General features: G+C 43.3%; 1 protein-coding gene across 3 annotated transcripts in view; it reads left to right on the top strand.

Annotated features, from left to right (window-relative positions):
• The window catches only part of ninl (ninein-like), a 45,980-nt gene that overhangs the window by 13,015 nt on the left and 9,423 nt on the right, over nt 1-23,542 (top strand). For 2 of the 3 annotated variants that reach the window (XM_044213939.1, XM_044213941.1), the window contains exons 5-19: nt 2,476-2,542; nt 4,200-4,315; nt 4,396-4,542; nt 6,154-6,330; nt 8,302-8,438; nt 11,300-11,440; nt 12,015-12,189; nt 13,709-13,819; nt 14,851-14,937; nt 16,189-16,336; nt 19,292-19,360; nt 20,708-20,832; nt 20,932-21,012; nt 21,851-21,996; nt 22,576-22,713. In XM_044213939.1, coding sequence (XP_044069874.1) covers nt 2,476-2,542; nt 4,200-4,315; nt 4,396-4,542; nt 6,154-6,330; nt 8,302-8,438; nt 11,300-11,440; nt 12,015-12,189; nt 13,709-13,819; nt 14,851-14,937; nt 16,189-16,336; nt 19,292-19,360; nt 20,708-20,832; nt 20,932-21,012; nt 21,851-21,996; nt 22,576-22,713 — 1,865 coding nt within the window. Of the gene's footprint in view, nt 1-2,475; nt 2,543-4,199; nt 4,316-4,395; nt 4,543-5,377; nt 5,557-6,153; nt 6,331-8,301; nt 8,439-11,299; nt 11,441-12,014; nt 12,190-13,708; nt 13,820-14,850; nt 14,938-16,188; nt 16,337-19,291; nt 19,361-20,707; nt 20,833-20,931; nt 21,013-21,850; nt 21,997-22,575; nt 22,714-23,542 lie in introns of those variants that run through there. The other variant, XM_044213940.1, reaches the window with a different exon arrangement.

Here is a 23,542-nt window from a genome sequence, read left to right on the forward strand (position 1 = left end):
GCGACAACAGCTACACACAGCGACAACAGCTACACAGCCTGTGACAGAGCAGTCTGCCGGAGACAATGATCTGCTCGTCTACAGTCTGACAGGATGAAGGAACGTTTACAGGCCACTGCTTCACATTACACAAATGTTGTGAATGAGTGATGGCTGAAGTAAATGAAGTGTTGTGCAGCGCTGTATAAATAGATGTGATGAACAAAGTTTTAAAAATGTGCTGGAGCACTTGAGAAAAACTGTAAACTTCTTTCAAACCTCACAGAAAAGGTAAGAGTTTAGGACAGGAATCTGAGTCCCACTGTGTTCCAGTTCACTGAGAACAGTTATACAACACTGTTCAATATTTAATACTAATGTTCATTTGTGGAGGCTGTGTTTCCTCTGGGACACACACTCTCACGCACACTGTTTAGTGACAAAACACTCAGGAAACATTTTTGGGAATTGAAAGAGTTTCTTTCTGACGTCTGCAAACCTGCCTGCTTTTTTCTGATTATTGTCCGAATCACTGTCTTGATTTAAATAGTTGTGTCGGCACTTTACAGTCAACACAAATGGACGGGGAGAGAGAGAGAGACTTAATTCATGAATGTAAAGATGCAGAGATGATGGGTCTGTCCCAACACCCATACTTGCAGTATTTGCGAGTAGTCAAGTGGTTGACTTGTGTGACGTATTTTTGGTAATTGCCACCTGTAAGTGTAAGTTAAGACCGCAATCGTGTGCAAGTTTATCGGACCTCACTGGGTCACACTTATTCAATGAGGACAAATACATGTCTTGATCGAGCTCAGCTTTGTTGGTTTTATTTAATTTCCACATAATGAAAAATTAGCATCAACCAGACAGTGTTACAGTAACAATCAGACGACTCAGCACCAGGGGTGTGACGATACACTCAGCTCACGAGAACGAGACGAGATGATATTTTAACATTTAAGAAAACTTCAATGATTAAATATATGACTGGAAAAATAGCCTTTTATTTGACTGAGTCTCAAAACAATGCAGGCGCATTTTGAAATGTTTCATAACTGTGCGTGTATGAACTACGGAAAATATTAATATTAATTTTGACAGTTTCAGATATGTGAAATTATTCTCATCAAGAAGAACAGATTGTTAATAATATGATAAGTAACTTTTATTATAATTTATATAGCAGCTTTCAAGAGCATCACAAAAAGAACTGACACACATACAGACTTACGAAGAATAAAACAACATAAAATAGACAAATTAAAATTACACAAATTTACAGATCTGAAGTTCCAAAGTTTAGAAGCCACAACCTCAAAGTCTCCTTTAGTTTCAAGTCTGGATCGAGGAACAACCAACAGACCTGACCAGAGGACCTCAGAGACCTGCTGGTGATACAGGACTGCTGCAGCTGTCTGACCCTGCAGAGCTCTGTAAGGGATCGCAAGAACTGAAACTGGATTATGAATTTGATGGAGCCAGCGAAGAGAAATCAAGATCTGTGTCACACGAGAGCTTTTGGAGGACCTGGTCTAAAGCTCTGCAGCAGGACCGCTTGTAAACAATCCGGGGTTGGATGACCTGCTGAGGTGAAGAGGGAGTTACAGCAGTCGAGAATGAATTATCATCTCCATCTCCACTTGAGACACAACGGGCCTGAGCAGGAACGAATCAAACAGTTGACATGTTGGTCCAGACAGAGTCAGGTCCTGGTCCATAGTGACACCTAGACTTCATAGGGAGGATTTAACAGAAGAGGAAAGACAGCGAGACCTTAGAGACAAGACTGGATAACTAACTGTGCAGGCTCTGCCATAACTTTGTTGTGTTTGGACATGAAGAATAAAATTCACGCTGATTACTATCGGTCACAAAACCAGCTTACCACCAACAGCTGGACTGGTGTGGAGCAGTAAACCGTGGAGAACTTTGGGAAACATTTAGCTCTGAATAAAGCAGAAGTGTGTAGAGACGGTGGGACACTGTAGGCTGGTGGGACCAACTTCCCTTTTACCTGCCGTCAGGTGACGTGCGCTTAACTGTAGGTATTGTGACGGACCGTACGATTACGACATGCAAAAATCTGTTTTTCCTCTTAGACAAATAGACTTGAATTGAATCTTCTGGTGTGAGTGGAAAAGTCACAGGTTCAGTTTCCCACAAATGTCCCGACAGAGGCGTTTGACACGCTAAGCTCTTTAACGTCTATACACTGTACACACACACACACACAATATGTTCAGTGTAGCAGAAGTAATGGCCGCTCAGGAATTCCTTCTGATCACTGTTTGGTCTGTTGGCATCACTGCACACACACACACACACACACACTTTCATAGTTTTTTTCCCAGCATCCTCTCGTCCACGCTGCACACACTCTTTCATAACACTTTCTGCTGTTAGTTCAGACGAGTTTAACGGGCTGGTAAACGCACACGCGCAGTGACCACACTGTATTGCAGACTGTCACTGACCTCCATGTTTTCTCTGCAGAGCCTGAAGTCTGATGAAGAAGCAGGAAGTCCGAAGGAGAACATCCAGCCAGACTTTCAGTCTAAAGGTACTCTCTGCTCTACTGTTTATTTTGGATTTATAACCTTTGTTCATCTTTGCCAGCAGTATTCGTGTGAACACATTCACGCTGGGTTAAATTTGGCTTCTCGTAGCATAAACAGAGTTTTCCAAAGTTAAACAGAAGTCCAGCCATCTAGTATTTCACTTAGATAATAAGCAGACTTGTGAGAAAAACAGAAGATGTGGAGATATCCTGACTTTTAGTCCCTAGTATGGATCAAACTGAAAAACACTAGATCCTACATTACCCATAATGCAACTGAATAGTTGTTTTAAAAGTCCCTTTCAGTTTTCCCATTGACAGTGTTACATGACTCACAGCTCTTCTACATGAAACTCTCCTGAACATCTGTGTTAGAAAACATCTGGTTCTTTGATCAAAAGTCAAAAAGTACACACTGCACATAAACACTTCTTGGTAGAAGTTAACTGCGACTCCCAGGATGCATTTATGGTCAATTTATTTTTAAATTCTGGGCTAATTTTGGATCAAAAATGAAACTTAAATAATTCAAACTGGTGGTCAGAACATAAACATACATGATGGCTACATCATCCAGGAGAGGCCGTGTTTCTATGATGCAGCATGGAGGAGGTCGTTTAAAGAAGCATTTGCCTCGCTGCCTGGTTAACAGCCACGTCGGCAGTTTGCAACAAACTTTCTGAGCTACGATCTCAGGTTAGGCTCGGAGACTACTGGAGATTTTCCCCTGCAGAGCCACAGAAGACATTATACTGTTTCACAGGAGAGGTACTAACCATGACCAGTAACCTGATCTTCATGTGTGAAATTGGTGTAACATATAACAAAGATCAGCCAAAGTGGGTCCTGACATGATATTTTGATGATTATATCTATAATTTTTAAGTTTTTTTTGGATGTTCCTGGGACCTTTTCCCCAAGCATTGCGTACCTGTCAATCTCCTTAGTTACGGATTGATGTTTCCTCACCTTATCACCTCGACCTGGCTGTGAAGTCATGCTGGTTCACTGTCAGTGTGAGTCAGATTCAAGCCCTCCACACCAAGAGTCTTCTTTAAGCCCAGACCGCAGTCATGTCAACATGTAAATATAAAGACGATAGTTTCGTGTGCTTTTGTAAGAGGACGTGGGAACATTGAGGAGTGCCCACGAAAAGCAATCATTTGGTAGGACACCCGCATAAAGAGGGAAAGCCAAACGGAAAACTCACACAGTGGACGAGTCAGTCAGGTGTTTACTGTAACACCTGTGAAGCAGCTTGTACTGTTTCTCTTGTAGTTAGGTAGTGAACTCAGTCACTGACAGGTAACGTTAGTTCAGCCATGTAAAACAAGCTTTACGACATATCACATGATTTACTGTGTTTCATTTAATGTTTCTGCCTTCATGGGTTAAAGGCTAATGTAGATGGTTATATTATGGCTAATTATGCACTGAGCTTAGGTCCCCAGGACACACGAAGCCCCGGACCCAGATAATAACTTTGTATTAGAAGACCTGTCAATCAATTTTGGGAGTGAGAGGTATCAGTGATTGTGCCTTTAAATTTGCAACGAGCTCCGTATGTTGGAATCTATGATTTTAGTTAGTTTCTACTTCCTTTATGGCTCGTGCGATGTTAATATATTAATGTTAATCTTTTTGTGTGTGTGTTTTGCAGGTTCTCAGCAGGAGGAAGTGGGGCTGGGGGTTGTCGTTGGAGGAGGAGGAGGAGGAGGCGGAGGCGTCCTGACGGCGGTGTGTGATCACCTGGGCCTGCAGCAGCTCAACACAGAGGTAAGACTCCGCCCACCGCCTGCAGGAGGAAGTGTAATGTAATGTATTACGATCGGTAACAGCTGTCAATATTAAAACAGGAGCTGGACGTGCTGCTCAGGAAGTTGGACGCCGACCTGGACGGCCGAGTCAGCATCAGGGACTTCCAGAAGGTTCTGCGTGGCTCCGCCCCCATCTCCTGCTCCACCCCTGTGCGATCAGCTGACCCGCAGAGGGCGCCACACAGGGTCAGACACAATGCACTACCATACTTAAAACACTAGCATAGTTAAAATGACATATTGTTCAACACAGTTTGGTGCGTTGACAGTGCTGTAAGCCAGTTTGTTGGTGGGAACTTGACGTCTGTTTAATGGTTTGTGAGCTGTGGTGGGAGGCGGCACTGGGACGTTCACTGAGCATGATCTAAAACACTGAGAAGGGTCCAGCTGCAGACGTGAGGCGCATCACTTCCGTTCACAGGTTGATTTTTTAAAAACTTTATTTGACCAGATTTGAAAACGGTCACATTTCTTTGCTCAAGACTTTAAGTAAAGGTAAGTTTATGTCAGGTAAAAAAAAACTAGCTACATGTTCATGTTTCATGTTGTGTGTCAGCTGTGAAAGAAACTCTGAATTACCTAAAAAATACAACCTGGTTGAGGTCACATTAAGTGCAGGGGATGTCAGCCTGTTGGAGAAGCCCTATAAAACCACGCCAAACAGAATGTAATATAATATAGATTTAAAGCTAAAGAGAAAGTGTTGAAGCCTTAACACAAACCTCTGAGGTCAAACGTTTAGGATAATTTCAAATCAAATGTAGTCACTTTAAATCAGTCAAATGATATCAAACCAAAGCATTGCACAGATACAGTAAAACCTACACTAAAAAGCTAAACGATAACTTGGATCATCAGTTACTCCTCATATTCAAAACTGAATTTCAGCCACAGAAAAATGACTTTTCTCACAGTATTTCCCACCAAAAGAGAGTTTCTTGGTTCACGAGGAGCTCCTGAATGCAGCGTCATCTTTCCACCAACAAGCAGAAGCTCCAATCAGGAGGCTCTGCTGCAGCTGACAGTCATCAGTCCAATCAGGGGGGGAGGGACTCAGCCAGGTGCTGCAGGAGAACAGGTAGCTGTTCAGACAGGCAGGCAGAAACCGTCATGTACTGCACGTCAGGTCTGATCTCAGGCTGTGGGCTGTTAACGTGGGTGAGGACAGACAGGATGACCAGGACCTCCTGCTACACACAGGTGATTTTAGAAAGTTTGAGTCCAAACATTTCAGTGTGATGTGATGAAGTCAGACCCGCAGAGTCTCATGTGTGAGTGTTGATGTTGGACAGATCTACGCTGAAACGTGTGGATGTAGACTAATGGTTCTAAAAGTGCTGTCAAATGTTGTTAAAAACTATTAGATATGAATTATCGCGGGAGTTCAAATGAATGCAAAAACCATGAACCTCCAGCGTCCCTCCTGCGTGACCTCCCTGTAACGGTGCAAAACCACTGGCCTCATGTGAACCGAACAGGCGACGGGTTAACCCAGCCGTCCATGCGCTGCTCTCCATGTTCTGAACTGGTGTTTCTGGGAGGTTTGTCCCCAGGCCTGCCTGGCTCTGAGTGAAAGGAGGCTAATCCAGATTAAATGTTACAACATCACGCTGCAACAACAGGCGTTTATTAGGACCCTGAGAAATCTGCTCATTACTGCTGCTTTGTCTGCAGAAACCTGCTGATCTCTGCAGTGAAACTGCTTCCTTTTGTCTAAAAACCAGCAGACACGTACCTTTACCTCTCAGGTCTGAATGTGGACTAATGTCTGACTCTGGTTTCTGGTTGTCCATGCAGTCTCAGGCGGTGTTAGAGGAGCGCTCGGCTCGCTCCACCTCGCCCTCCCTGCTGACGGCCACGGTGGGTCAGAGAGTCCTCAGCCGGCTGGACGAAGGCTCAGGATGCACCAGCCCCGAGCAGGTCATCGCCCTCTGGACCGAGGAGGGCATCAGGAACAGCCGGGACATCCTGCAGGTCAGTACAGACCAGGACCAGGTGTGTGGGCAAAGGGCTGTTTTATAGTGATCAGGTTTATTATTTGACAAAACTCTCAGACTTTCATGTTGCTCTAAACAGCAGAGAAACAAACCTGAGACTTTTATTCCAGTCGGTGTAGGCGATCTGTCGCTGTGGAGGAGAAGCTTCAGGAGGAAGATCTGCTCACAGTTCGTCCAGAATCACTTTAAACTGCCAGACCTGAACCCGATGAGTCCTGAGTGACGAGTTTGGGGTCGGATTTGGTCTGTTTTGGTTTCTTCACATGTAATTTCTGATTAAATCTGTCTCAGTGTGATTAAGCCGATCCTCTGCGTCCATGCATGTCTCCACTTTGAATCGGGTTCCAGGTTTGCAAAATACCTGGATTCACTCGAAGCTCTTAACGAAACTGTTATCTGCCGTCACTTTTTTTTTTTTTTTAAAGATCGACGTACAAAACGCTTCAGGTTCATCGTGAATAATTTCAGTTCCCACCAGATTCACTGTGTGGTTAGATAATAAAGCCTTTGTATCAGCAGACAGGAGAAAAAGGCCAACAGAGCTTTTCAAATGTCTCATTTTTGGTCAGATAATTTAAACCTGCTTTCTGGACGTTTTTACTGAAGAGCTGTTGATGGCACGTTTTTTTGTCAGTGGCGTTTTCATTTCAGACCAACTTCAATTTCTGGGTCGATCGTAGACACAACCTGAAGTCTTTAAAGAAAATCAGCCAATATGGCCCAATGCAATTCTGATACGTGTTCAGTTACACAGCTTTTGCTTAGACTCAGTTGAGACTTGCTGTTTTTCTTTTACCTCTGCTGTAAATCACAATACAGAGTCCTGTGTTAACTCTCAGTATATTAAACCCTCCTCTCATCCTCTCTGATTGTTTGGTAACGCTTCTCCTCCTGGGATGATTTACACGATGAACCACACTCTGGCTTTATCTCTCATTGAGCTTCAGCCAAACCACCTCATCAGCCCCGTGGTTTTCTGCTGTGAGGTTCAGGGTTTCCCCAAACTGGAGCAGCGTGGCACTGAGCTCCTGCTCGTTCCCCTGAACACAACCTCGGGTTTTATCTGTCCGTCACGTTCCCGTTGGAGAACTTGATTTCCAGCAACGGAGCAGAATATTCTCCGGTCAGGACGAAACCGTGACAGGAAGTTAAGTTTCTGTTGAACGTCTGCGTTTCTGAGGAGATTCTGGTTCAGACAGGAGGAGGTGACGGGTTTCACCGGGCCCGTCTCTCAGATGGAAGATGGAGTATAGTAGTATAAGTATATAGTAGTAAAAGTATATTTTGAATCTAATGCTTATGTACTTTTACTCAAGTAAAAATTTGAATGCAGGACTTTTACTTGTATTACTACTTAAGTACTGGTTGGTGGTTGACAGTGTCACTGTGATGTGTGGTGGGTCATAATAATCCAAACCAAGACTGGACTGACACTTGAATCGGTTTCAAACTCCAATTATAATAATCGCTGAAGAGGAATTCGTCTCTGCTGCAGAAACAGACTCCGTTAAACGAGACTGAAAGCCACATGAAGCTGCAACGATCATCTCACACCAGGAAAAACAACTGTGGGATGATTTGCATCAGTTATTCATAATCAAAAGGTATTAAAGGAGAAAACCTCATTTTCCTTTTTACTTGTTCAATGTAATAAAATATTCAGTCACAAGCTAGCTGTTTTAACCAGCTTTGATTCTTTATTTTTGACTTTTCGGGTCGGTCCTTGAAGTCTCAGAAGTGTCTGAAACCTGCTGATGCTGCTGATAAACCAGCTCAAAACAGGGAGGCTTCTCACCGAAATACTCCAATATAAAACAGGAGCCATTAGGACTAAAGCCCTGGTTCTTATAAAGGCCTGGTTCTTATAAAGGCCTGGTTCTTATAAAGGCCTGGTTCTTGCTGCAGGTGAGGTTAAATACATCTTTGTTTTCTGTTGTTCCCCCTGCAGACTCTGGACTTCCCTCTGGAGGAGCGTCTCAGTCTGGCAGACCTGACTCTGGCTCTGGACAACGAGCTGCTGGTCAGCGGGAATGGCATCCACCAGGCGGCGCTCATCTCCTACAAGAACGAGATCCAGCACCTGCAGTAGGTTTCCTGCAGTCGGACCGAGCTCGGCTCACAGCTCCACACCTGCAGACAGAAGCAGCGTTTTTATAACGTCGCCTGAAAGAAAGAGTGTCTAACGTCGGAAGAAGTGATTACACTTCTGAGATATATTAAGGTTCAGGGCCACGTATTTAGAGAGTGATGTGATTGGTTAAACCGTCATCTAGTAAGTAGCTTAAAGCTGCCTGTAGAGTTTTGTTGTAAACAAAGTTATGTTATAAGCCCTAATGAACACGTTGAATGTGTTTCCTTCCTCCATAAAACATGTGAAAAGCTGATTTTTAAACAAACAAAACAACTATTTTACATCCTACAGTGTTTACATCCATGTTTACTAGCTAGCCGTCTTCTTCTTCTTCCACACATGAAAACATTCCTCCGCAGCTCTATCGATCAGACTCCAGAGTACCTTTTTATAAAATGACGTGAGATGGAGTTGAGTCGAGTTGCAGTTAGTTTAAAGTCGGTATTGACCAGCTGGTCTGCTGTGATCAGACGGGTTGGGGCAGCGCTTTCCACCTCCGCTAACCGTTTTCTGGGGAAAAACCCTGATTTACTCTTTTGTCTGTTCCCAAAGTCAAGAATGAACTTTCACCCTCAAAAAGTGTGTTTGTATTTCCAGCTCGTGACTAATTGCGTTGTTCAGGAGAACCTGGATGTGTCTTTCCACTTTATCTCTCTTTACTCCCTTAATCTCTCTTTACTGGCAGTAAAGCATCGGTCTGTGCAGCGGACATATGAATGATGCTTTCATTATTATTTTCAGCCATTTTATGATGAGTCTTGAGCCAACAATGCTGCTCAGGATGCTTCTGGTTGCCCCTGACGATCTGTGTTATATTTACACGCCTGATGACTTTACCCTGCATCCGCAATCACTGTTTCCTTCACCTGAGACCAGCAGGGCAAGGAGAGGATCTGCCTGTTCAGATTCAGTCCTTAAGTAGTGTGAATGCTGGGAAAAGTTTGAAATGAAGTTCTGGATCCGTCACCGGCCTAAACTCCAAACCAGAGCTAACGCTTTGTAATGTAAACTACAGCTCTGCTGTGGTTTGGTGAAGATAATTAGCTCTGTTTGTGTTCTGCTCTCGCTGTTGTCTAGTTTGCATTTCCTCAGGCTGCAGCTAACTTGATAGGCTGAATGTTATTTGGTTTGAATATTGATCACACTCTTCTGCAGGCTTGTTAGCATGTAAATCAGACTGGTTTGGACTTATTGGAAGGTGCATTTTTGTTTCTAGGCTAACAGTTACTTTGTGCTAAGCTAGGATAAACACAGAGATGAAATTGATATCCATCTGAAACATCTGATGGTTCCTTTTTAAACAAACAACGTCAGACTGGTTGTACTGGTGGGAGATATATAGATCTATATGGCCAAAAGTGTGTGGACAGCAGAACATACAGCTATATGTGACAGTTGAACATTATATTCCAAAACTATGAGCTTTACTCTGTGTGGGGACAGGGGTGTCCACATACTTTTGGCCATATTTTGGTTCCCCCTGCTGGAGGGGAGCTGCGTCTGCAGTGAGATGAGTGTTAAAGGATTCGCCTTGAGTCCGGCGCGATACTGAAAATGTTCCTCGTGTTTTAGAGCTGTGAAGTGCTGCAGAGTTTGATTCAACAGCAGGCTGAAAAGGTTTCGGTCTGTTTGAGCTCCGGCCACAGCCTCCACCATGTGGCTGTGACAGGGTGCGGTCAGAAGCCTGCTCTGTGGGTTTCACTTCATTTAAAACGTAGATGAAAGCCGCTTACGCCGACTTGAATTGGCAGCTCTGTGTGGTAAGTAAACAAAGCACCACGTGCGTTGCACCAACAGCGTCGTGAACACACAGGTGTCACATGGCTGCTGGTGTCTGGATCCAGGTGTTACAGCTGCTGTTCTGTCTCTAACACCTAAAGGCTGTAAAAGATGAAATTAAAGGCCTGGAAACGAAGGCAAGATGGATTATTTAATTAGTATTCATTCAGATTTGTCCAGTACTACAATGATGGTCTGCAGATTGGATATGAAAGATGCTTCAGCTGTTTTTCTCTTGATGGCCGTTTGGATAGTATACGCTGAACTCTGGTCTGTGTGAAATGTTACTGTCTTATAAGCCCATGCCATTATTTATTTATTTATTTATTTATTTATTTATTTGTTTATTATCATGACAAATAATAAAAATTTAATTACTTCATTACCACGGTTTGATTATCAGCTGATTCAGTGTGATATGCTGCCATGCGCTATATCTACGCGTTTCCTGCTAGCACGGGCAAATAAAGCGCAGTGACAGTGATGTCACGGCGTGCTGACACTTCCTAGAGTACACGTTTACATCACTGCAGTCAGAAGTTAAACCAGTGGAGATCAAGATTATATCTTTAGGGGTGTTAAGTGACCTTTTGGTGTCTGTGTTTACAAAATGATCTAACAAATATTTGATCTAACTTTTAAAACTACTTAAGTTGAAATATATATATAGAGTAATTGTGTAGCTTGAAAGCTTTAGGGTTCCAGGAGTAAAATATGTTTTTAGGAGCCACATGCGGAGTTTTATTCATATTTAGCTGGATTTTATCTTTGATCTCCAGCGATTTTTAAGCTCTCACCTTGCTGCAGTGAAGACTACTAACTTGTGGACAACAATAAGAATAATAAACTTTTTATTTATCGAGCACTTTCATAGACAAAAGTTATAAAAAAAAATCTGAATTAGGGGCAACAACAATAGCTGACATCACCAGTGGGCGTGGTTACAGGTGGTTACAGGTGGTTACAGGTGCAACAGACTGGAAGCTTCGAGCCAGAAGAGAAACAAATCTTTTCAGCTTGGTGTGTGTGTGTTCAGGGTGGTGGCGGAGCAGGCCTGCAGGGAGCGGGACAAGGTGAAGGCAGACCTGGATCAGGCTGATCAGAGGAACCTGCAGCTGGTCAGAGAGGTGGACGACCGCCACGCCAGCATAGAGACGCTCAACCAGAGCAGGATCAGGTGAGACCTGCGGCTTCCTCTTCGTCCTCCTGATTAGGGCTGAACGATATGAGGCAAATATCTAATCCTAAGTTTTATGCTTTGACCAATATTGCGATTTACATGGTGAGGTTATTCTAAACATTAAACTGCAGGCATGTATTGGTTGTCTACATATAAATAAGATACGTTTGTCCGAAAGCATCGTTAACTATTTCTACATGACAAGAAAAACGAAACAGAAAAGCTATAAAATGACACGTTGCTTGTTGTGAACAGAGAAATTGCTATTTAGCTGAAATTTGAGATGTTACATTAGTGTCTATTTGGTCGGTAATTTTAAGAAATGCTTTGACATTCACATCACATTTATTGATAACAGCTGCACAGTTGTCCATGTATGGTAATAATGATACATGATACTGTTTACATCTATACGTTAGCTGCTAGAGCTAATGTTAGCTTAACAGACAAATAAGAGCAAACAACGATGTGTCTCAGTCGTTACGGTGACATAAAAATCACCAACTTAAAAAGCTAAAGACGTGTAAGCGAATCAGACCGTGGCGCTGACGAGCCGCTCTGCGATTGGCAGGGACCTGGAGCAGGACTTCCGCGATAGGCTGACGGCTCTGCGCAGCCAGTCGGAGCAGGAGAGCGAGGCTCTGCTGCAGCAGGCGGAGAGAGAGCGCAGCACGCTGCAGGACGAGCTGCAGCTGCTCAGAGCGCAGGAGGCGGAGCTGCAGGAGGAGCTCTGCAGCGCCACACAGGTGAGGACGCATCACTCACCTGCACAGGTCCTACAGGTGGAAAGGATTTAAAACGACACCGTGTCACATTCGTTTTTATTGTTTTAAATTTAGTTAAACTTCCTGTTTGTGTTTATTTTTGTTGCTGCTAAAGTTTCTGTCTTCTCCCTTTTTTTTTATTTATGATACATTTTTTTTAACTTGAGATAAAATGAAACATCTCCGGTCCGTCTGGTATTTTTATAGTACACGTTCACGCCACATCCTGTATCCTCCCCAATACATACTGTGTCCTTATCTAACAGTTCAAACCGTCATTTTCTCAGCCGCCATTAAGACCAGCTCGCCAGGTCGCTTTCTTTGTGACAGGGATGTTTAAACATCGGTCACATCATCCAGTAAGAGAACTCGAGGAAGCAAAGAAGGAATTTTCCAACAATGTGGGAAAAATGAGAAATAATTTGATCAAACAATACTTGGTGACCACTGCCAGCTGAGATCTGTTTTTAAACAGCGGAGGAAGAGGTACTCAGATCCTTTACTAAAGTAAAAATACACAAGTATTATCAGCAAGTATCAAAAGTAAAAGTACTCATTATGCAGACTGGCTCCTTTCACAGTGTTGTATTATTACAGAACGTTATATTAGTCTGTTTTCATCACTAACGAATACACGTAAGAGCATTTTAATGATGTGGAGCCGATCTCAGATGCTTTTGTATACTGCTGGGTAGATTAGTAATATAGTACTGCGTCATATCGTATCAGCATATTATGTGGGGTTTTTTTATGTAAAAAGTAACTAGTAACTAAAGCTGTCAGACAAATGTAGTGGAGTAAAAAGTTTAATGTATAATAAAGCTTAATCTGTAATATTACATCATTTATTTGTTGATTACATTTAGTATTATTCTGAATCTGCAAAGTAACTAGTGATCAGATAAATGTAGTGGAGTAAAAAGTGCAATATTTCCCTCTGAGACGTACTTTACTGAAGTGTAGTACTTGAATGTACTTGGTTACATTCCACCACGGATTTTAAAGAGTGAAAAGTCTTGTATGCATAACTTAATTAAAGGAAGGGCTAGTTGTTCAAACATCCACTCAGTGGCCACTTTATTAGGTACACCTGCTATAACATCTGTCTTTATGAAGCTGTAAATTATTATTAATATGTTTGTTACTGAGCTCCTAGTTAAAGGTGGTGTTCTGGACATTATTATACTGAGAGATCTTTTTCTCCTCGTGTGTTTTTATTTATCCACTTCTTCAACAGCCCTTTGGAAACTTTACAGCTGTGTCATTTTAAGCTAATAACCGGTGATTAATGGCTGGGTTGTTTTCTTTGCTTATGTTGCTGTGGTCTGTGTGGAGTAATTTTCAATCAAACACATCTGTGAGTGTAACGTTGGAGAGGGAGCTGTAGAGTTTGAGAAAATGGATAAAAAAATACGTTGATGGATCCGTCGGTGTTCGCTGATTTTAAATGTGAACAGAGATACAAATATTAAAGTATGAAGATGTTTTGCTGTGTGTTCAGGAGAACAGTCGTCTGGAGGACGAGCTGAGTGTTGTGAAGCTGAAGCTGACTGAAGCAGAAAGCTCAGTGAACAAACTGCAGAGAGACCTGGACCAGCTGCTGCACGACAAGGTAACACAACGAAACACACTTTTAACTTGTTTGTCAGATTGTCCTTCATCACCTTCAACACTTCTGAGTCTTAAAAATAAAATGTCTCCGAGAACTGTCTCCGTCTCCGCAGCTCCACGGAGCCTTTTAGCCTCTTTTAGCTGCTAGTTTTGGTGTTGCAGCACATTTCCTGTCTGGTTGAGTCTCAGTGGTTCTGATAGTTTGTCTGCTGTTTGCTGCTGAGCAGCTCGTGTTCAGTGAGTTTCAGTCAGAGAGCAGCTGCTGAACATAGCGGAGCATCTAGCAGCTGAAGAGCCAGATGTTTCCCTCAGCAGCTGCTGGAGACCAAACACAGAGCTGACAGAGAGAAGACCGGACTGACGTCCATCAGGAGACACAGACACGCCTCCCGATGAAGTGTCATGTGACTCTGTCACGCCTCCTGACGAAGCGTCATGTGACTCTGTCGCTGCTGGAGGCGGAAATAAGCAGCTGTTTGCTAACAGGCTAACATGTTAGCAAACAGCTGCTTTATAAGATGATAATATGTCAGATGTTGCATTTGCAGGTTGTCCTGTCAAACCAGTTTGAACCAGTGTTTTGTATCTGGAGCACTGGGCGCATGTGAACACAACTACAGTTTTACATCAGAGTACGTACTGATGGATTTACTAGTGTGGTTAGAGTCCAGTGTGTGTGTGTGTGTGTGTGTGTGTGATCTCAAATGCCACACTGCCTGACACACACACACACACACACACACTGGACTCTAACCTTAACTCTAAAATCAATTCTTAAACCTAAAAGCGGACAAAAAGTCCTTACTTTGCAAGTGTAACGTTAGTCCTCACAAAGATAGCAGGAACACTCGGTGGTGTAAGGTGACTCGTCTCCTTGTAGCAGGTAAATTATTGATGAAGGTTTCCTCTGTGACTTCTCTTCATTCTTCGTCTCGTCTTCTTTGCTCAGACCGATGAAGAAGACCTTTTTGATCGGTTGATTGACAGTTACATTAAACCAATAATGTGTGTTGTTGTGTTTTTGATTGACAGTTTGGCAGCTTGGACCCGGCAGGCGGCGGTCTGAGTCACGAGGAGCGATTCTTCGAAATCATCAAAGATTACGAGCTGCAGTGCCGGGTGAGAGACGGTGTCCGAGTGTCAGTGGTTTTTATTCACGTTCATGTTTTTACACGTAAACTTTCTGTGTGTTTGTTTCATGCTGCCTCATCACATCGTAGGACAGAGAAAGAAAGAAGCAACGAACTTTAATGACATGTTTTCATGTTAAAAGACCAGAGGGGCTTATCCCAAATATTAGAAATCTGTGTCCATCTACTAGTCGTTTGTTTTGTTTAGCGTTCAGCCGCGTCAGTCTGTAAGTTAAGCCTTTTGTTTTCTCTGCGAAGTGAAGCGACACAAACATGCAAAGAAAACATGTTCAGAAGTTTTAATGTCTGTTTTTGTTTGTGCACCTGAACGCCTCGTGTTGGTTCAACAGAAAATCAAGGTGAGAACACCTGAGAACACCCGTCGCTGTGATGTGTGAGCCGACGCTCTGCGATCGCTGTGAAAAACACCTTTTGTTTCCTGCAGCTAACCGTTGTCTCCGCTGCAGAGGAGTTAATCTAGTTCTCAGCTGAAACATTCACCCTTTGGCGAACATCTAGAGGAAGATTTAGATCATTCGTACTGAGGCCTCCAAACGCGACGGACCGACAGTAACAATGTGAGCGTGTTAAATTAGCTTACAGCTGTTTCCTCGTGGCTTCTTGTCTAATTTTCGGTGTGAAAAGGTGTGATTTTTGTTTTGCTTCCTAGAAGAAGCGGTTCCGTTAGCTGCCACTTCTGTCAGAGACGTTGATGAAATGCAGGATGCTGCAGCTTAACGGATAAATCTTCACGCAGGTCCTTAAAACCGTAATTAGCTGATTCGTTCAGGTTTTATTCGGTGATGAAAAGTGTAAAACGTTTTGTCAGTTTTTCTTTTTAAAGGTCACTTTTTTAATTTAGTTTTAGTCTCGTTTTTGTTGTGGTCAATTAATATATTTTATCATTTTGTGGACGAAGTTAGACACATTTGTTTGGTGCATTGCATTGTGGGACAGCAGTGTCCGTCAACAGCACACTCAAAAATCCAGTTTTTTGTTTTTTTAATTTGCATACCGACTGTACTGAACACACTTTTCTGTGTATGAACACGCCACAGACCCTGAACCTGTGACGGTGTACGTCTGGAGCTGCGACGCCTGTTGTAAATTCAGTTAGTTTCCTGCACTGGTTGCCTGGGAAACGGCAGCGTTGGCGTGTGTTGGTTGGTGTGTCTGCATGCAGGTAGATTCATGACTGTACAGTATGTGGATGCTGAAAGTGTGTGTGTGTTGTGTTCAGGAGCTGCGGGACAGAAACGATGAGCTGAGCTCAGAGTTGGAGCTGCTGAGTCAGAGGAGCGACAGGAAGTCCAGACGATCTGCAGGAAACGACGCCGCCGCTCTGAGCTGGACCGAACAACGCTCCGTCAGCGCCGAGTCCGACTCTGGTAACACACACCAACACACAACACACCGACACACAACAACACACACCGACACACAACGACACCACACACCGACACACAACACCACACACCGACACACACCAACACACAACGACACCACACACCGACACACAACAACACACACCGACACTCACCGACACACAACGACACACACCGACACACAACAACACCACACACGACACTCACCGACACACACGACACACACCGACACACAACAACACACACACACGACACACACTCACACACCACACACACAACACACACCGACACACAACAACACTCACCGACACACAACGACACACACCGACACACAACAACACCACACACCGACACACAACAACACACACCGACACACACCGACACACAACAACACCACACACCGACACACAACAACACACACCGACACACACCGACACACAACAACACACACCGACACTCACCGACACACAACGACACACACCGACACACAACAACACCACACACCGACACACAACAACACACACCGACACACAACGACACACACCGACACACACCAACACACCGACACTCACCAACACACAACACACACCGACACACACCAACACACAACACACACCGACACACACCAACACACAACACACACCGACACACACCAACACACACACACACACGACACACAACAACACACACCGACACACAACAACACTCACCGACACACAACAACACTCACCGACACACAACAACACTCACCGACACACACCAACACACAACACACACCGACACACACCAACACACAACACACACCGACACACAACAACACCACACACCGACACACAACAACACACACCGACACTCACCGACACACACCGACACACACCAACACACAACACACACCGACACACACCAACACACAACACACACCGACACACACCAACACACAACACACACCGACACACAACAACACCACACACCGACACACAACAACACCACACACCGACACTCACCGACACACACCGACACACACCAACACACAACAACACCACACACCGACACACAACAACACACAACAACACTCACCGACACACAACAACACTCACCGACACACAACAACAACACACAACACACAACGACACACAACAACACTCACCGACACACAACAACACTCACCGACACACAACAACACTCACCGACACACAACAACACTCACCGACACACAACAACACACACCGACACACAACAACACACACCGACACACAACAACACACACCGACACACAACAACAACAACACACACCGACACACAACAACAACAACACACACCGACACACAACAACACACACCGACACACAACAACAACAACACACACCGACACACAACAACAACAACACACACCGACTCACAACAACAACACACGATTAAACTGACATCAGTGCTGGAAGAAGCGCTCAGATCTTTTACTGCAGAAACAGAGTGAAGCCGCCTGCTGTGCTACAAGTTAAAGTCCTGCATTCAAAACTTTACTGGAGTAAAAGCACAAAAGTATCAGCATCAAAATAAACTTAAAGCAGCAAAAGTCAAAGTGCTCGTTATGCAGAATAATATATTTATATTATTGATGCATTAATGTGTTGATCACTTTAAAGCTGCAGCTGCTGCAGCTGGAGCTCGTTTTAATGACTTTATATTCTGCTGGTAGTTTAATCTGTAATATTACATCATTTATTAGTTATATATTATATTTTGTATTAATCTGAAAAGGAAGTAAATGTATCAGTAGTGCAGTAAAAGTCTAATGTTTCCCTCTGAGACGTGGTGGACTAAAAGTATGAAGTAGCAGGAAATGAAAAGTACAATTTTGAGGTACTTTACTTAAGTCCAGTACTTGAGTAAATGTTCTTTCCACCGCAACAACAATTTAATCACAGGACAAAAATCACTTTCGAGCTAAAACAAAGTGGCAGCAGTGTTTTTATTTGTTTTCCCACGAGGAGTTCAAACGTTGGAAATGTTTTTCCGCCCTGATGCAGAAACTGGTCTGTGTTTAAAACCAGGATGCAGGACTAGACCAGGTGCAGGCGTGTGCAGTAACATGTTTCCGACAGAAGGTGGAGCCACTTCACCTGGTCTTAGTCGACACAATGCAGAGCTCTGATTGGCTGTAGGGTCACGTAATGAGACGTAATGATTGGCTCTGACGACACAAGCTGGATTTAAATTGACGTGAAGTCTGATTCATGTGATAAATTAGGACGACGACTAATATTTTCAATATCGATTAATCGCGTCAGCTGTAATTAGACAAGAAGGCTGCAGGTACACAAACAAACAAAATGTACGAAACATCAAATATCCAATCAGGCTGCAGCTTTCAGATAAAATAAATAACAACCAAAGTTACCAAACCTACAAATCTGCACTGGCACGGATGATTAAAGGAGAAATACTCTCGTTTTCTAGAGAAGCCAGTTAGTTGGCCTCGAATATTTGCTGCAATCATATTTTATGTACATTGAGTTGCTTTTACTTTGTTTTTAAACCTCTTTAGCATTTGTTGTTGTGTTTGAGTGTCATTACATGGCTGAGTGGACTTTGTTTGTTTGTCTGAACGTTTGTTCGTTTATGTTGAAAATTCAATAAAGTTTAAAACAGAACAGCCGTCAGCTGAAACTCAGCAGTGAGATTTGAACAGGATTTCAGTATCTGCTGAGCAGGTTTGATCTGACACACACACACACACACACACACACACACACACTTCCTGCCAGGTGTCAGTGTCAGATTGAGTCTGCAGGTGTCAGTTTACAGTCTCATCATGTCTCACAGTGAGTCTGTTCTGTCTGTTAATCCGTTTTCTGTCCGTTTTTATTGGCGTTTCTTGATCAAAATCCTTAATCCAAAGTCCCGACTCTGCCTGTCGGCGTGTTACAGTGTTTGTGTTGTTGTTGTTTGTTTTGTTCAGACGAGTCGGACATGAAGCGCAGCTCGTCTCCTCTCGTCAGGAAGAAACTGCAGCCGGCAAATAAAACCGGTGAGACACACACACACACACACACACACACACACACACACACACACACACGTTTGTTGTTTGTTTGTTGTTGTTAGTGAAACATGACATAATGCTTTCCCCTCGCCTCAGCGTAACTGTAACCTGAACCCTAAAACCAAGTCTTAACCCTCAGAAAGCCGTCTGTCCCCGCGGTGACACCGGTCCCCGTGGGTTAGAGTGCGTTCAGGTTAAAGTGTGTTGGCGTGTTATAAGAACAGGAAACACACACCTGTCTGTGTGGCTGCTTAAAGGAAAACGCTGCCACTAACAGACCCAGATATCTCTTTAACGGAGAAGCGAAGGAGCTCAGCGAGTCTGACGCTTACACTTGTTTAAAAAAACTGACTTTGTAGAAAGAAGTTGTTGTTTTTCATTCACTTCGATGCAGTTTTATGGCAGCACCGTGCTGTGGACAGTAGAGGAACTGCAGCCGGATGCTTGTAGTGTTTTTGCCATCATCGAGAAAGACGACGGAGGGCTGGAAGTCTCGTTGGGATTGTTTGTCTTTGGACGCAGCGTGAAGGAAAGACGGCTCCACGTTCAGAATAAACTTCAGATCAACGAACAAGTGACCCGGAGTTAGTGTAGTCAGGTCAATGTATTTATATTATCTAACAAAGAGATGAGGATTATTATTTATTACAATAAAACCAAATCTCAGAATCAGTTCTGTACTTGACTGGTACCCAGTGAAGAGGCCAGTGTCGGCAGTTTGATTCCCACATCAGGGTGGATGTTAATCCTTTGGATGTTGTAATGGCTGACAGCAGGTGGCGTACTGAACAGGTAGTCGCTGTGTTTTCCTGTTGAGGTTCTGATTGAATTCTTTAATGATGAAGATATAATGTAATGAAGGACATCAGGTTTTAGATTGATTTATTTATCAGAAGTAGGAATCAATTAGCTGCAACGTTTTACACGTTTATTAAACACTTGAATGAACAGAAGTCATGTTACAAAAAATAGAAGTTCCACAATTATTACATATTAAAGTTGCATATAATTTGTGACGTTGCATCCAGTAATATGTTGCCGTGACACATAGAAATGTGTGTATATTGATGTTTATTAGTTATGTTGTGTTCTTAAAGCTGTCAGATATTTAAATTCCTTTACGAAGTTCATGTAGTTTTCCTGTGCAGCTGTGTTATGTGTGAAGATCGGACTCCAGCAGACTGTTGACTGAGCACTTCAACTTTACAAGAAACGTGCAGTCACTTTAAACAGAGGCTCTGATTTAGGGGCCTCAGTGTAGAGGCCCCCGGACGCCCCGGGCCCCGTCAGGCCTGTCTGGTAACCCCTGTCTCCCGTCTCCCCCTGTTTCAGCTCTGCGCTCCCTGGACAGCGTCTCCGGTCCGGCTGTCAGTATTCAGACTGAGCTGGCTCTGGAGCAGCTGAAGCAGAAACACAACCAGGAGCTGCAGCAGCTGCACATCCAGCTGGAGACGCAGGTACTCAGAGACCTGATGTTAGAGATGTTAAAGCTTTGATTTTTACCTTCATGAATCCATTAAAATATATATATATAAACCCTCTTCTTCCTCCTCCAGGTGAACTACTACGAGCGCAGCCTGGACCTGATGAGACAGAGCATGGAGGTGGAACGCAAAGACATCTCTCAGGCCTTCAAGGTGAAAATAAGACTGATCTTTACACTTCAGACTCGAGGACATTAAATACAACATAAGTTTAGCGTATGTTAGAAATAAGCTTTAAATGCTTTTTGTCAACGAAAATAATCTCAACAGCAGTCTTTTAATGTTTCCTTTCATGGAACTATTAGATATTTTGATATACTTAATATATCTGATGCATTATTGTCTTTGTACACTTCTTGTTCTGTGTGTTTCTGAGCCGTCCGTCGCCCCGGGCAGGCGGGATGGTCCGTTACTCCTTTCACTGAGGTTGACCATAACCGTCTGTCCCGCAGAACAACAGAGTGACAGTTTTTTTAACGAGTCCGATTCTTGGATCGGAACAAACAAACACGGAACCAGAAGAGCTTTAACTCCGGTTGCAGCATTAATGTAAAATGCAGCGGTGGAAAGTAACTATGTACATTTTCTCAAGTACTGTATTGAGGTACTTGTACTTTACTTGAGTATTTAATTTTCCTGTTACCTTTTATAGAGCTGTAAGAATAGTCCGACATGTTTTTAATGCAAATGAACTTGTTTCACCAGATTCTCTCACTTGTTTTAAGGTTTGCAGGACTCAGTCATTCATATATCAAATAAAACACCATCAAATAAGACTTTTGATACGTTAAGTACATTTTGTTGATAATACTTTGCTGATAATAGGATTTTTAATGCAGGACTTTTATTTGTAAGGAAGTATTTTTATATGGTATTACTACTTTTACTTAAGTAAAGGCTCTCCACCAGTGGTAAAACGTAAACTGACTGTAAATCTAAATGATAAACGTTTCGTGCTTTTGTGTCGTATTTTGACTCGTCTGTCCGTCAGATGGAGATCAGCGAGCTGGAGGAGCAGAAAGCTCAGGCGGAGCAGCAGGTGAAGCAGCTGAAGGAGGCTCTGGACAAACTGCAGACTCAGACCCAACATGGAGGAGGAGGAGGAGGAGGAGGGTGGAGCAACGAGCAGGAGCGCAGGTGAGGAAGACGACACTGCAGAGTAACGTCTGACCGACCTTTCTGACTTGTCTCACACAGGTGTAACTGATAACATTATGCATATATGACGATGTATATCATACCGCACTTTTCAAACTCCCTATTTTTGTCCCACTCATTTTAAGCCCTGGGTTTTGCCTCTCAGGCTAGATAGAGGCTGCCCTACCCTGTACATGGTGGAGCTTGTTGGAGCTGTAACAGCCTGACAGGAAGCTCTGCAGACACTATTCAAAACCCAACAACAATTATACAAGTGTTGCTGGAGTTTTGACCCTTCAAGGCGCTTCTCTTCTCCGTGTACGCTCCTTGGAAGTAGGTGAATTTGAACAAGTCAGGACGTTGGTGTGAGAAAAGTCTAATGATCACAGCTTGAGCCTCGGCTCTCATACGACGGCTTTTTATCTCAGATTAGAGCTGAACATCTTGACGAAGCCTTTTAAAGTGCCTGTAGCTGCTGACTCAACTTCTGAGGCTGTAGAGTTTCCGAAACGTTTCCGTCCTGCAGAGCCAGCTCCACGTCTGGTTTTGGACCACGTTAATGTGTTTGTGTTTTCCCAGGATGCAGCGGGAGCGGGCGGAGCTGGAGCAGAACTTTGCCAGAGAGATCAGCAACCTGGTCCAGAGACTGAGTGCCGAGAAGGATCAGCTGGAGGCCGAGCTGAAGCTGAAGATGGACCAGGAAGTGATGCTGGTCAGGTGGGTGGTGACCTCACAGCTCGCTATGTTCAAGGGCATCTGGTGAATACATCATGAAGGCTGTAGCGTGAGAAATAAGAGCGTGCGTATATCGACAGCACCACGGTCACTGTCTGCTGTTAATGTGGTCAAAGAATGTGTAGATTACCCAGCATGCACAGGGACGGGGGCTTATTCAGGGACACATTAACATTTACAAAAGATATTTTTTATATATATTTTCCCCGATAATTCTTGAACCTTGTCAGTCGTGTAGCTCGTGTGCCGACGACGGGATACGAGCTCCGTTGTTTTCCCGCAGTAATTTTAGGTTTTACGGTAATTTGAGTGAACTAATAAATGAAACTTCCCCAGTTGATTACTTACATTAAGACAATTATTTTTTAAATTTTCTGAAATGTTATGTTTAAATATGCAAATGAGTAATTATTTATTTAAATATACCGTAATTTGCATAAATTCCAGATATAAAATCTGAACATTTGATTAATCCAGGTTCAAAATTCTTGTTTCATTTTGTTGACATATTAGAGTCAAAGGTTTTTACAGAGGGAATTGTTTATATCTCTTTTTATCACAGAAAATACTGTCAACAGCCATAAAAAAATACATTTTCGCCATGTTTTTAGGAATAAAATGTTATCTAAATCAGGCTGTGAATGACATATGAACAAACCCCTCTGTAGAAACCTCCAGAATATACATAGGAATAAAACTGGAAAGTTTGGTGCATGTAAGTGCTACTGAAGTGGAGATTTCTGGCTCAGAGTATGAAAACAAAACTCAACGGCCTTTAAAGATATGTATTGTAAAACTCCATACATTGTGC

The sequence above is a fragment of the Siniperca chuatsi genome, linkage group LG11 (assembly GCF_020085105.1).
Source record: "Siniperca chuatsi isolate FFG_IHB_CAS linkage group LG11, ASM2008510v1, whole genome shotgun sequence".
NCBI lineage: Eukaryota > Metazoa > Chordata > Actinopteri > Centrarchiformes > Sinipercidae > Siniperca > Siniperca chuatsi.